The sequence below is a fragment of the Mustela lutreola genome, chromosome X (genome assembly GCF_030435805.1).
Source record: "Mustela lutreola isolate mMusLut2 chromosome X, mMusLut2.pri, whole genome shotgun sequence".
NCBI lineage: Eukaryota > Metazoa > Chordata > Mammalia > Carnivora > Mustelidae > Mustela > Mustela lutreola.
The window spans coordinates 127,765,634-127,780,816 of NC_081308.1; the positions used below are offsets into that span (position 1 = coordinate 127,765,634).

A 15,183-nucleotide genomic window follows, 5' to 3' on the forward strand; every position below is an offset into this window, starting at 1 on the left:
GCTCGTTGTGCCTGGAGGAAGGAAAAGGAGTCCCAAACACAAATTTCCCCGTTTCTTCCACTCCCCTTCAAATGTTCTACTGTAACAAAGTGGTACATCGGGACACCACAGGGCAGTCCTTGGAAGTCTCCATGAAGGAGGATAGGAAGGCTGGGGGAGGGGCATAGAGTTTGCTCACAGCCATCGGAAGCCACCCTGGCCTTCCCTGCTCTGTGTGGACTGCGGGGGACTCCTTGTTGCTGATGTTAAGGAACTGAACCAAAATCTATATCCAGACATTGGATCTGCCCAAAGTAGGACCTGCAGAGACTTCCCTTCATGAACAGTGCGCAGGTGTATGGTCAGCAATTAACAGCCATCTCTGGAGCATGTCTTTGAGAATCTTGAAGAGATATTCAGAATCTTAGTTTTTCCGGCTTCCCTAATACTTCTCCTTCTCCCCAATAGCCTCCTTGGGGGGCTTTCAAGAATTGCACTTTGTTTATTGTGGTGACTGTATTTGGAGCAAATTGTCATTGCGGTTTCCACAAAACACTTTGTTAATGGCCCAGTATTGCACATCAGGCCTTTCCTTGCTGCCAGTAGCCATTTTGGAAACAGGTAGAGAAATCATCACAGCTCTGAGTGGCGTCTTTCTCTGAAACATCACAACACTTGTTATATATATTCAAAATAAGAGCTACATGTGTGGAGAGAATGAATGCCAGCAAAAGATTCACCCAGCTCCCCCTGCTATCTTAAAACAAAAGAATCAGTGTGGATGGAGTCACTTGGGGTTTTCAGAGGCAGTGAGACATCGGTGTTCAACTGAGTTAGAAAAAGAGAAGCATGGCTCATTCTAGAGCTTGGCCCTGTAGTCCTGTGTGGGTTGGTCAGACAAGGCCCGAATGCAGTGATAAATAAGCTGTTTCTACTCTGGGGCTTCTAGAGAAAACGAACGTGTTGGCAGAAGCCACAGAATGTCCTCTGAAAGCAAGCTTCACTGAAGCTGGGCTTCATATATGCTCACCACCCTAAACCTCATGTGCCAGTGACCTTCTCCTGAGGTCTCAGCATAGGAGGGAGTCCTCGAGGCTGTGATCACTCTTTGCGACCAGCCTCACCAGGTTGTCTCTTCCCCTTCCCCCAGGAACACTCCATCCCCGGTGTCTCTCAACAATGTCTCTCCCATTAACGCAATGGGCAGCTGTAACAACGGCCCGGTCACCATTCCCCAGCGCATTCACCACATGGCCGCCAGCCATGTCAACATCACCAGCAATGTGTTACGGGGCTACGAACACTGGGACATGGCCGACAAACTGACAAGAGAGAACAAAGGTATGCTTACCCCCTCCGCCCACGCTCATTAGCCATAGTAGGGTTAACGGTGCAAGATGCACTTGAGTTTTCCATGGTGCCTTATCTTCGCATCTCTCTGATTTCCAGGGTGTAGAGGAAAGAGAGGTTAACTCAGGGAGGACACAGTAACCAATGTTTTTTTTTTTTTTTTTTTTTTTTTTTTTTTCTGAGAGAGTGAACAAAGCCTGGGATTTTTTTTTTTTTCTCCTTCAAAGCTTAAACTAATCTGAGCTGTGAATGTTGGCAAACAACCATTTCAGATTTGCCATCCATGGTAAGGATGGGCAACGAGAAACAGAGGTGAAGGAAAAAAAGAATGATTTGCAAATTAATTAAGATCCCGTTGGCCTCTGTGTGTCAAATTTAATTTTGGGGGTTTTTTGTTTTGGTTTGGTTTTGGTTTTTGGTTTTTTTCTTTTTTTGGAGAGTTGAAGTTGAACTGAGGGCCTACCACTTTCATTACAACTGTCGGCTCCAATGAGCACATGGTAATACAGCTTGTATTCAGAAGCAAAGGCCAAAGCTCAGCAGGTATTTTTCACATACTGACAGCTGGTCTGAAGGATCAGGGTCCTGTTCATGGTAACATATGGTTCTTTGCTACAGAACCAATGCAGGGAGGACCCTGCTTCATCAGAGAGTGAGTCAGTGGTCTCTGGCAACTCCTGCCTCCATCTTGTGACCGTGGCTATTGCCTGGGTTCACAGAGAAGCCTCACTATGCTCATGAAGGAGGGATGCATGAACAGACTACAGTCTTGCCCTGGCCATTCATTCGGCTTGGCTGATTCTGGCAAAGAGGGGCCCAGCAGTTTAGAGGAGCAGAACTGTCTGGCCACGATAGGGATAGATGAGGCAGCAAATGATAGGGCAAATAGTACAGTATCTGGCATGCAGAAATTGTGGCCTGATTTCTTCCCAGTTACGAGTGTAACTGATATGCGCAAATAACCCCAGGGGTCAGTGTAAGTTTATAGCCAGGCTGTGGGTTGAAGTCTCAGGTGATGGAATGTGCTCTGATAGCCACAGAATCCTGGAATCATATAGATATGTAATAATATGGAGTAAGAAAATAAATATTTGCTGGTAGCTGGGAAGGGTGCTGATTTTGAAGCCTGATCATTTAAGTTGGAATCCTGTCTGGGTCATGCAGTGCTGGGCAACCTCAAGCAAATTACTTAAATCTCTGAGCCGCTTCCTAGCTTCCATTTCTGTAATGGATATAGTAATGTATGTTGCCTCATTTGTCTCTGTTTTGTAGATAAGTGAGGTGAGATTAAGAAACTAACCTCTGACATCACAGCTCTTAATGTTAGAAGCAGGAATTGAATCTAGAACTCTAAACCACTAGCTACACTGCCCATTTAGAGAGCGAGATTCATAAGAGGTCCTCAGAGAACTTCACTGAGCTCCTGCCCTCAGTTACCTGAGTGATGGGCAATTCTTCCCTTCTCTACTTCTCTAAGCTTCTGAAAATCCAAGGACAACTGGCCCAGATGGCCAGGTCCATCCAAAAGTTCTAGAATTGCAAGTGAAAGCATAAGCATGTTAAGACTTGCCTAGCTTGTGGGCCTCCACTCTCCTCTTTTATTTTGTATTGGTAACTGGAGGGCAGTTCAATATTTATGGATTTCCATCATAATTGCATCCATTTTCAAAATCTGTTAAGGTAATTCCTTCAAAATTAACCACAGAACTTTCCAGGAGCCATGTGCTGGCTGTGCTGATATCCAAGGGAAAAGGAGCTAATCTTATCTTTAGCACGGTGTGTCAGGAGTTGTTAAGTTCCCCTGATAATCAGAACAGCTCTGCAGTCTGCTTAGAGTCAGAGAGACTTCCCCATCTGTCTGGTCCACCTGGAGCTGGGAACGGCAGAGCTTCCCTCCTGACTGGGGACAACCATGTCCTTGCACTCCCCCCCCCCTGCTCCATACCTGCACACCTGTGCAGCTTCAGGCAGAGGACTCTGGACCTAAAGTCAGCCAATGAGGGTAAGGCTGCCCCCTGGCCTTTCGTCTAGAAGCCTTATCCCCTACCTCCCCAGCTTCTTACTCAAAGCTACTCTTTAGAAGTGTGATCTGGGGATGACTGGGTGGCTCAGTCGTTAGGCGTTGGCCTTCAGCTCAGGTCATGATTCCAGGGACCTGGGATTGAGTCCCACATGGGACTCCCTGCTCAGTGAAGAGCCTGCTTCTCCCCCTGCCTCTCCTTCCCGCTTATGATTTCTCCCTCTCTCTCTTATGCTCTCTCTTTCAAATAAATTAATAAAATCTTTAGACAAATAAAAATTAAATAAAAAATGTTTAAAATTTAAATATTTTTTTTTTTAAATGGCGACCTGGATATCTAGTTAGGAATGCCACAGCAGGTTGTGCACAGAACACCCAGGGGGGCATCCTGGCTCACGGGCGGCTCACATTCATTCAGCAGCACCTAGGTCCTTTAGCATTCCCCTTAATATTGGGTCACATAAGAAAATATTTCAGGTGCCAAAAATAATTTACTCCTTTATCAGCAGAAATTACTTTTATTGCATAGTACAGGTTTAAAAGTATCACATAATCAAATGAAGTCAATACCTAGAGAAGGAGCCCATATGTTATACATAATGTGAAGAATCAGTGCACTGTTTCTGGCAATACCATCTGCGGGTCAATCAAGCACATGGAACATCCCAGCCCCTTTAAGGTAGACTTCAGTACACACCATCCCCACTGCTGCCAGATTCCTCACCACAAACTGGAACAGGCGGGATGTCCTCACAGTTAGGGCTCCCTCCTCTGTTGAGAGCTGACAAAGAGGACACCCAAGAGTCCTCCCATAACCAAGATCAACACAATTGTGGACAAATAAATGCAGATATGAAAAGGGGATGCCTAGATACTTTTCTAGACATCACATAGTCTTTTCCACATACCCCCTCCCCAATCCAAAGCAGACTGTCCCAAACCCCAGCTCCAGTGGTTAGCAATGTGGCCTCAGCACTGCCCCTTCTCCAGATCAGCTAGAGGGGAATCAGCCTGAGTAGCCTTTTCATCCATGTCCTTCACAGCAAGGAAGGAGTTGTTCACGACAGATATTTGCAGGTCATTTCCCTTCCCTAAAGGAATTGGTAATAAGACTTACTGAATCAGATGTCTTCTAGATGTTTATTTAGCATTAGCTGCTGATAGCTGTAGTTGCTGTCCAGGTTCACTGGCTATGTCTGCAACATGCCAAGAAAAATCCGTAAACTCAGTTCATTTAGACAAAGGGAAAAGAGAATACTTTCAATTCAGTAACACATACAATGGCAAATGGCCCAATGTCCTATTGACCATGGCTCCCTACCATTTTGTGTATCTGAAAGTCTTTCTAAATATTAATTTGTAATATCTAAAAATACAAATTCTCTATGTAATGTTAAAATATATTTAAATATATTTTATTTTAGGTATGTAATTTATGTGTATATTTTAAAATATATGTGTTATACTTTTTTATTATATGAACATAGATGATACATTTTTAGATATAATGTTGTGATGTGTGTGTGCATGCATGCACACACAGACCTCACAAACCTCCACAGGATTATAATATACTTATAGAATCCACTATTGGAAAGAATATATAGTGATTTGCAAAAACTTACTATGAATCAACAAATTTAAATTGATTTGTGGTTTGTGAATCACAGTAACACAAACATTAATTATGCTGCAGAATTTTTGGATCTACGTAAAGATTAAAATAATCATGCCTCCTATATATATGGAGATTTGGTCCCCTAGAATAAATAATGAAAATTTTCCCAATGTCCATGTGGTTGTGTTATCATGTAAAGGCAGCTGAAGCAATCTGGCATGTATTTCTGTGATGATATTCAAAGGCCCGACCAAGGTCTGCTCTGATTTTCAGAATTCTTCGGCGATCTGGACACACTGATGGGGCCCCTGACCCAGCACAGCAGCATGACCAACCTCGTTCGCTACGTTCGCCAAGGACTGTGTTGGCTGCGCATCGATGCCCATTTGTTGTAGTGGGGGCCCCCATCTCCAGCATCACCACCCTTCACTCTACCTCTACCAGAGCACCAATGGTCACTGGTGGAACTCCACTCACTTGGGAAAGTTCTCTTTGCTTATGTTTGTTTTTACCCTTCTTTTGATATCTGTGAAAAACAGAAGTTATTGTAAGTGGACACTACAACTTGAGAGCAGTATGTTTTATTACTTAGTCATTTTTCAGTATTTTATATGCATTTCTCAGATCCCACCATCCTTTTGTGCTTGATACAATGATACAGTCCCTACAATATTGTTGTAAGCCCACACTACCCAAAACAAAAAATGAGAAGTACTTGTGATGATAACACATTCCTGAGAAATGAAATGAAATGAAATGCCATATATATATATATATATATATATATATATATATATTCAAAGGACCTACAAAGATTCAAATTTTCCACAATAGCTATTCCCCAAACTGTACTCTTATGTCCAGAAAAAAAACATGTATTTCAGAATCCATTGTTAAAATTTTGTGGTTCCCACAGACCCAGTATCCAGGTGAGAATTTTCATTGTCAACCCACTGGTTAGATGTTGTAGCCACATCATAAAATCAAGAGTATTAAGAAAATAAACAAGCATAGCAATGCCACTCTCAAACCAATACTACATACAACCAGAGGACTTTCTTGCTGGCATCCCTTCTCTGATGCCCTATTTTTAAAATGTTAATGAGATGAAGTGGCAACATTTATTTTGACAACTTTAAGGCATCAGCTGGCATTAAATATTTTTGAACTCCCTGATCTGAAGCACAAATCCTCACCTGGGATTCTATTTGTGTAAAGCTCTCCTTCTGAGGGGCAGTTAAATGGGTGTACACCCTAGGAGCCAAAATACTGCACTCCAGTTTTAGAGATGAGAGATTAGAAGTCTGGAAATGTCCAAGGAACTCATACCTCTGCCTCTTTTGCAGCTGGTAGGCAGGTCCATTGCTGGAAGGATATTTTTATTGTATTTTGCTCAAATCTCAGAAAACAAATTCAAGTTATCACTACCTAGGAGTTAAAATATACAGTTTGCTTCTAATTATAATCCACATTTTCTAGTTCACAGTGTTTCTCCTTCTCCTCCTCCTCCTCCCCCTCCTCCTCCTCCAACTACTACCCTCCTCCTCCTCCTCCTCCCTCTTCTTCTTCTTCTTCTCCTTCTCCTCCTCCTCCTTCTACTTCTTCCTCCTCCTCCTCCTCCTCCCCTCCCCCTCCTCTTCTTCCCCTTCTTCTTCTTCTTCCTCTTCTTCTTCTTCTTCTTATTATTATTATTATCATCATCATCCTACTTCCTCTTTCTTCTTCTTCTTCTTCTTTTTCTTCTTCTTCTTCTTCTTCTTCTTCTTCTTCTTCTTCTTCTTCTTCTTCTATTTCTTCTCCTCCTTCCCCTCCTCCTTCTCCTCCTCTTCTTCCTCCTCCTCCTCCTCCTCCTTCTTCTTCTCCTCCTTCTTCTTCTTCTTTCTCTTTTCTTTGATATTTCTTTGCCTTTTGGGGGGCTCATTAACTTTTGACTGAATACTGAAATCAGTGATGTTATTCCAGTCTATATTAGCATGAATCATTTCCATGAACATTCCAGGGAAAACCCCAAGCTCTCTAAGTAGTGGCTAACCCTTTAACTAAAAATAATTCTTGAGGTAACACTTCACTCTAGGGTGATTTGAAAGAGCCCTGAAGATTGGGAACAGCTCACCTAATTTGGAGATATTTCCACATCATTTGTAACTATTGTCACCCTTTTTGATCCTCCACATTCATTTTATGTCCCCAAACATCACCATGTAAATATCATCTTTGGTGTTCCATCTCACCAGAAGAATCCCCCACCTGTAGTCAACACTTGTCATACGTTAGTTCTTTATGATTACCTGCTGGTATATGATTCCATGTCACCTTGATTCTGTTGAGTTTATTGAATTCTGTTCACTGAGTTATGACCAGACAAATAATAGACATATGCACATGAAAGGTGCAAACTTGTGTGATTCTCAAAGCCAGTCATGCAACTCTGTGATAGGAACAGCAAGGGATCACCCTGCACTCTCATTGTTGAGGTTAGATACATTCCCAGTTGCAAAAGTGCCAGACTCGAGCTCCACTCTGGTCATCTTTGAGTTCAAGACCCTTTGTTTTATAATGAAGTTGTGGAAGTTGTACTCCAACAGCTGAGGCCATGTGGTCAGGTGACACAGCAGCTGAACCTAGCACTATCTATGCTCCCGGTGTGGTTGAGCTTTATATTCGCAGTCTTTGCAACAACACACACACATGCAGATGTGCATACAGACAAATCAAACTGGAGAGAATCTTCTCTGAGCCTCTTAAAGGGGGAAAATGGTAATATGAAAGACTCCAAACACCTAAGGTGTGTGTCACATATAAAAATGAAGCTGATGGCTTTGTAGTGACTCAAGTTCTCTCTTCACATTTCCATGGCTTACCAGGTAGAGCACCTGACTATTACTGCATAATGAAGCCCACTGGCTTGACTTGTAAATTCAATCTAAACCATGATCCTAGATTTAGGATTTAGGGGTAGATTCTTGAAATTCAGTCTCCAGAAACTAGACACTTACATGTTAGGGGCAGTTTCCAAAGGAAACCAGCATCTTGCTTCGTGAATGAAAGGCCCATAGCTCTAGTTTCAGTGAGTCCTTTTATCTACTTTACATACAACAGGGAGGCATCAGAGAATCCTGCTACCTGATGTCACCTCCAGTGGCTGACCATACAGTGTGTGCCAAATCAGCAGCACGATGATCACATCTGACAATTGAATCCAGGATCATCACCTGATTATTTAGCAGATTCATTTGTAAAGCAGCCTAGAAGCCAATAAAACATAGAGGAGGAATGGCCTTCCTTTCCCCGGAGATGAGACAGTCTTTGGTTTCACACTTAAGGATTGTTGCTATTTTCTAGGCACTGTATCTATCACATTGTGAATGGTGATGTGTGTCATAGGTGTGTGCCTATGTGAGGGATGGAGATATTTTGCCAAGTAAATCTCTTCAGTGTACCAGTTTGTGGGAGGGAGGGAGGATGTGTGGATGGCAGTGAGAGATCCTGCCTGGAGACCTTGACGGAGGCTTGGTGAGACACATCTCAATGAGCACACAGAGATGGGGAATGGACAGAGTAATGGGAAGCTCCACCTGAGCAAGTACACAGAAGGATGGCAGCCACCACTATGCCTTCCTTTGTCACCCAAGCTCCAAACACAGAGAGTTTGACAAGTTCGTGTTAGGATGTTGGCTGGGCTTTGTATTTTTAATTAACTTTGGATTTTTTAGTGGTTTTGTCATATTACTGTCTGAGTTTGGTAGGTAGAATTAATTTGAAAAGAGTATACTAGTGTGGTCCTCGGGGTATAATTTAGCCGTAAGCATGTTGTTAGCCAGCCTGTAGACTGTTAATTACTTAATAATCTCATTGGGAAAATACTTGTAGTTTTATATTTGGATGACATAATTGGGAAAGCAGATTAGCTGCTGCTAACTTTTAAAAGACTTGAGGCTGACATAAAAAAATTCAAATCTTCAGTCAATAACCAAGTTGCTAAATTGGAAACCATTGCTAAAATGTGTTTCGTTGAGTTTCCAAACGTACGGATTTGCATTTGGATATTGCGCTGCTAAATGCATTGGAAAGATACTTGCTCTGTCATATCTTTCCCAAAGCTGTCTGATTTGGAGTTCATTTTATTCAAGTTTGCATCCTGGAGGTTGAAGTTGGAGTATGAAGTTGGAAAGCTTTTTTGAAGGCAGAATCAATTGAGCTGTGAGGGCTTCCCCTTCACATACTTCTCAACAGACTTGATAACATTCACCTGCGTGAGCTGGCAGGTGCAAGAACCAAACTGGATCACTGGGTAGGACTACTCAGTTAAGGCAAATGAACTGCTTGCTTAGAGAAGCATCACTATCCCCATTGAGAAACTGTGTGGCGAGACAGTGTAGCTACACAATATCAAATGAATGGGTTGATTAAGTGCCCCCCAAATCAATTCTGTGGGGGTCAGCTGTTGAGCCAGTTGTCACTGCTCCGTTACGCAACTGGCAAACTAAACTCCTCTTCGTCGTTATGATTGTTGTTGTTGTTGCTATTGTTGTTGTTGTTGTTGTTGTGTCGTTGTTTGTCATTTCCACCCGCACAGCCTTATTCTCATAATTAAACCCTGATTCATTTTCTCTTTGGTGTTAGCAAACTCCAACAGCAGAGATGGCATCTGTGTATTGATAACTGGCATTTACCCTGGCAGGAGGCTAATCGGATAGGCTGGTCTCAGACGTTAATCCTACCATCTGATATTTTCAGGGGAAAAAAAGTAATTCCCTTTCCATTCTCCTCCTTGCAAATCTAGAAGCCCTCTTTACCAAGAGCATCACATTTTCCTCTGTAATCCATCGACTCAAAGAAAATTGCATTGTGGGGAGGGCGGAGGGGTATGGGGTGGTTGGGGGGGGTGGAGGGTAGGGAAGTCCTTCCAAGCCAGGCTGCAGTTCTTGCCCCATTCTGCTTCTGACATGAGATGTTAATGAATCATTCATCAGGCTCACATTGGATTAGGGGACACTGAACTGCTTTTCCAATCCATGATCAATCATCGTTCTTCTAAGAGATTGGAGCTTTGCTGTTTCATTAACTGTGCAGTGTAGACTAATGGTGTTTAATAAAAATCATTCAAAATTTCAAACTCTTTGCCAGTGACCTTTTTGCTTTGTCTTAGACTTTGAGGAGGGAAGGGGGAAGCAAAGGAAGCCTGCTCCCAGGCGCCTGGCAGCATGCTGCGGTGGCGAACCCAGTGGCCGCCAGCACTTGCTGGTAAGTGGTGGCAGCGTGCAGACCAGCTGGGGGAAACCTGCGAAGAATGCCACAGTGGATGCTTCCAGCCGGAGGTAGCTTGTTTTTACTGAGGGACTTATTATTCTCCAGCCTGTGCAGCAGGAAGCCAGCTGCCATATTCAGAGCTTAATAAGAACTATAAATGCTTTACCGACTTGGTTTCGGCCCACACCCCTCATGGGGCTACCAAATAGGAGAAGTATCTCTAAGAGGAGAACCCGGGAGTGACAGCGGTAGCCCGATACACTCCAGGTGCTTCAGCCTTCTGTGAACTCGGAGGCAGAAGACCTCCAGGCAGGAGGCAGAATTGGAGAGACCCCCAAACAGGCTGAGTTGGTGCTGCATTGCCCGGATTGAGCTTCTCCTTTGGTCAGTCTGGCATGCAACCAGTGGGGTACTGGTAAAATGTTTAATAGCCAGCTCTCTAAGAATATAAAGCTCCTGACTTACGTGTAGGGTTTGCCAATTTCCATAGTGTAAATCTCCCCACCATGGCTGATGTCAAGCCACTGACTATGATGTCACAGTTCACAGAGTTGGGAAGAGATGTACACAAAGTTGGGAGTCCAAGCAAGACAACTCCAACACACTGCCAAAGGCAGCCATCCAAGGAGGGTTCTGATTTCACATTTATTTTCACAGTGACACACACTTGCAAGCACACAGCTGTGCACACATGCATACACTTGTGTGACAAGCTGTTTCATCACTTTCAAATGTGAATTGATCCTCTATGATGTAGGTAGTTTGTGATTCAGTGCAAGATGTATGGATTTTAAGCAGGAGAGCTAAGAAGAATGGCCTCTTGAGACCAAAGCACAAACAAATGGGAGTGGGGGTAGGGGGGTCAACACATCTCAAAGGAAAAACAGCAGTGAGATCAGCTCTTAGAAAACCCACATAGTTGGTTGAAAATAGGATTGGTGAGTGTTCTTTTATCATTATTATTTTGTAAATGTCCAACTGGCATTTTTTTTCCAACTGGTATTTCTAACTTATAAATGTAACTTGGATAAATTATTTACTCTTCATCCTTCTGATGACAACCTCTGTGTAGTTAGGAAACATTAGGGCCTCTATGGAGAATAGAACAAACCAAAATTCATTGCGTTTTCTTGTGATATGGAAACTCAGTACTTCTCCCACCTCCTTCTTGCTGTTCAGAAGATTTTTACTTTAGTTGTTAGGGATCAAAGTTACGTGTTCAACATGTGTTTTTAGTTAAAAGTATCTACTTACTGTCCTAGCTCTGAATTCAAACCAGAATGTCTCCCGTATCAATTACATGACTAATACTCAGAACTGATCATCCAAACCAAAATAATTCCCTTTTCTACTCAATATAAGGAAAACCAGAGTCACTAACAAGAAGGCATAAATCTCAGTATACTTTTTCAAGAGAGTGAGGTTTTCATTAAACACACACACACACACACACACGTGCGCACACATGCGCAACTTCTTTTCCTAGGCCTCCTCGTCGTAAATAATCCTGAGAGTACAATAGAAAGTCTCAAAGGACCCATTCTCTTGGTCCTGTGCATCTTCTGCAGTGAATAAGAGATCTGTATCTGTAAAGGTTGAAGAACTTGTCCTACGATCTTATTATTCTTTAAACATTTCCATGTTCTGCCTGAGCCCACGCTCATGGTTGAATGTTAGACCTGAAGGAAACCCATATCCTACTCTTTCTTTCTAGCCTTTCTCTCTTTTACCCTTGTGGTTCCTTCTGTGGCCAGTACACTAACAGGGTGGCAGGGGGTCTTCTGTCCCTTCATGGTATTTGGGCAATGTTTGTCCTACTGAAGAATGGTAACATCTGGGGCTGGTCTAATTGACATTGCATTCACACAAGGACTCGGAGTCCCTGTAGACAATGGACCAGTTAGCATGGATACAGAGAGTGAGAAAGACGTTCATCATCATCCAGTGATTGCCTATTTCAAAACCATCCTCCTTAAACAATCATATTCACCCACAAATATTACAAATGAGATCGATTCTGTCTCAAGACAATTTGTCAAATAGTTTTCTTCCTGGATGATTCGAGACTCTGGATATTCTATAAAGAGAAATGTCTGAGATGAAATCCCTCACATTATTCAGTTCTACAAATTGCTGTATTTATTCTGGAGACTGATATCAAGTTGTCTTCAGATAAAATTAATATATAAGTGAGCCCAGTTTCAATACCATGCTCATAGTGTTCCTTGGGATCAGTAGATCCCTAAAACTCTTCCCCTTGACACACTGGTTAGTTGAGGGACATTCCCTTCAGATCCTCCAAAGAAAAGTCTGGTTTCATTTCTGGTTTTGTGGTTGTGGTTGTGGCTGTGGTTGTGACCTATTTCTCTCCCTCTCTCTCTCACCCTTACTCACTTGCTTTGGCTCTGGCTGTCGCTTTCCTGCTTGGGCTCTTTCGTTCTCAAAACAAATAAATAGTTGAGTTAAACGTGAGCTTTTGAATTGTACTTCTTCATGCTTTTAAGACATAACAGATTAATAAAAATAGATGTGTTCTAATTTAAAACATACCACCTGGAAAGGCACATTGTATTGTGAAATGATGAAATTAGAAATATTAGTCTGTTGAATCCATTTGTCCAATTGGAACTTTGTGGAGCGCTGGTTTGACCTTTATGATGTAATTTTGGAGCAAGTGGAGTGGTTGCAGGCAGATGAGACAGTTTACATTCAGGAATTTGCAATGAACTATATAGTTGGAGGCCTGGCAAAGGCAAACATCTTCAGATGTTGTTCTAACCATTATAAAAATGAAGAACGCATTTCTGTTCTAGAAATTTTTCAGAATCTTTCCATCAAGAATTTTTTTTATATTCATCTTTTTTCTTTTTTCAATTCTCCTTTTCTTTTAGTTTTTTTTGAAGCTGTTTATTATTATTGACTGAAGAAATATTTTGATTGTATTGTTTCTCTGTTCTCCTCCTTCTCTGTTTCTCTCTCTCCTCTCTCTCTGTGTCTTTCTCTCCATTTAACTATTGAAATCTGGAGTCTTTGGTAAATCTGCATTAGATTGCTCTGTAAGCAAGGAATGAAATCAAGATCTAAACAAACTTTGATGGGATTTCAAAGAGTAACACTCCATGTTCATTGGGCCCTTCCACGCCCCAAATTGACAAAGGATAAGACAGAGGTACTTCTTGCAGCAGGGTACTTTTATAATATCCTCTGAGACCTGATGCAGTTTAACAAATGACTCCACCTGTTTTTCCAGGTGGAAAACAGCCACTTGACTGAGACTTGAAAAATACCCCTGAGAGTTGCTGGGGTTGTCTGCCTGGTCTACAGTGTGTGTCTGCTTTGTATTTAGGACACACATTCATGTATTGTGTGCTCATGTGAAGTATTTCCTAGCATTCTCATTAGCCTGTATATAAGAACCAGAAAGATAATCCCAACATGATGTAAATGAAGATGTGACTCTATAAACCTTTCCCTTACTCTTCAAAAGAGAAGACATTTTCATGCATATTGTAAACAGAAACTTTGTATATTTAAGTGTCACAGAAAATATGTATTGAGTAACCAGGATACAAATGGGAATTGAATTGTCATCATCAGCTTTATTGTGTGTTGGGCTTTGGGGGGGGGGGGATTGCTGGCCAACACCATGACCCGGACCATTGTGGCAAGCCATAACTGCACAAATAGAACATGTCATCTCTGTATGTGTGTGCACATGTGCAACATGTCTGGCTTGCCATGACCCTCGCTGGATTTTAGCTTTTCCTTCTTGAAAAAACATTATTTTGCAGTTCCAGGAGGCCATGGCTACTATTATGTAGGAAGGCCGTGGTTTGAAATGAAAACTCCTTTCCTTTTGGGAACTTTTATCATAACATTATGGTTCCACTACATGGATTCACTGGCCTTTGTGAGGGAAGAGGCTCTGTTCCAATCCAACTGAGTTTCCAACAGAAAACCATAGGACAAGACACATGGGAGGGAAGATAGAGGCCACCTCAGCTGAGTTGAGCCCTCTGGATTGTACTGAACTTGCCTCGAAGCTGCAGCTCAAATCCCTGGGGCCAGTGTCCTAGCCTGGGCTTCCTCCATGTCAGTGGACAAGGAGAACCATCAGAAATAGCCTGGCCTGGATCCTGAGAAGAAAAGGCCCTGCCCCTAGTGGAAGACCTTTTTCCACAGTGGTGGCAGTCCAGGTAGCCATTGAAATGCCATGGAAAATTCATGAAGTGCCCCCTTTGCTTTACCATGATCTAATGAGTCTTTTAAACCACTTTTTCTTGGGTGCAGATCTCCAATGATAGTCACACTCGTTGCAGATGCACGAACTATCACTGTTCGTAAGCATGCTCGTCTTGTCAGAATTCAGATGTTCTGTATAGACCAAGGTCACTGTCCTTAATATCAAGCAAGGAATGAAATGGTATCTGGTTGCTGAAACTGGTTTCATGTGCTTCATATGTATAAAACTTTATCTGCCTGTGTGGCTTTGCATTTCAAATGTGTGGCGCACAAGCATTCTGTTGGTGCTTTGTTCTCAGTACAGTAACTCTGTGTACAAACATTCTAATGTAATTTTGTTGTTTTCCAACATGATGTCTCTGTAAAAATGATATTGGCTGAGCTGGTGTGTTGGTTTCTCTCCTAGAGGCATTAACCATACTGCCAATGCATTGAATTATTTAAAAATGCAAAATAAAATTTTTATGAAAATCTCATTTTAGAGATGTAGATTATTCTGCTTACAGACTTTCCATCCTTGAGTCCCTTGTTCGCACCCCTTTTGAATTATAATACATATTCGATGCTCTTACTTACCTCAACAGCTTTAAAACTGAGGTTCTGGAACATAAAGAACTCTCACGAAGCTGACTCATTTGATAAAAGATACCCTTGGCCCATTGTTCAAAGCCCATTTCAGAGAAAATCATCTAATGTTTAGTTGTCTGGGTCCCTGGTAAACAGC

At 42.2% G+C, this 15,183-nt stretch overlaps 1 protein-coding gene across 1 annotated transcript in view; it reads left to right on the forward strand.

Annotated features, from left to right (window-relative positions):
* Window positions 1-14,929, forward strand: part of AFF2 (ALF transcription elongation factor 2) — a 465,549-nt gene extending 450,620 nt beyond the window's left edge. Inside the window, exons 19-20 of the mRNA XM_059157826.1 lie at window positions 1,130-1,320; window positions 5,241-14,929. Of these exons, the coding sequence (XP_059013809.1) occupies window positions 1,130-1,320; window positions 5,241-5,362 (313 nt within the window). The 3' untranslated portion in view covers window positions 5,363-14,929. The remainder of the gene's footprint in view (window positions 1-1,129; window positions 1,321-5,240) is intronic.
* The last annotated feature ends 254 nt before the right edge of the window (window positions 14,930-15,183 follow it).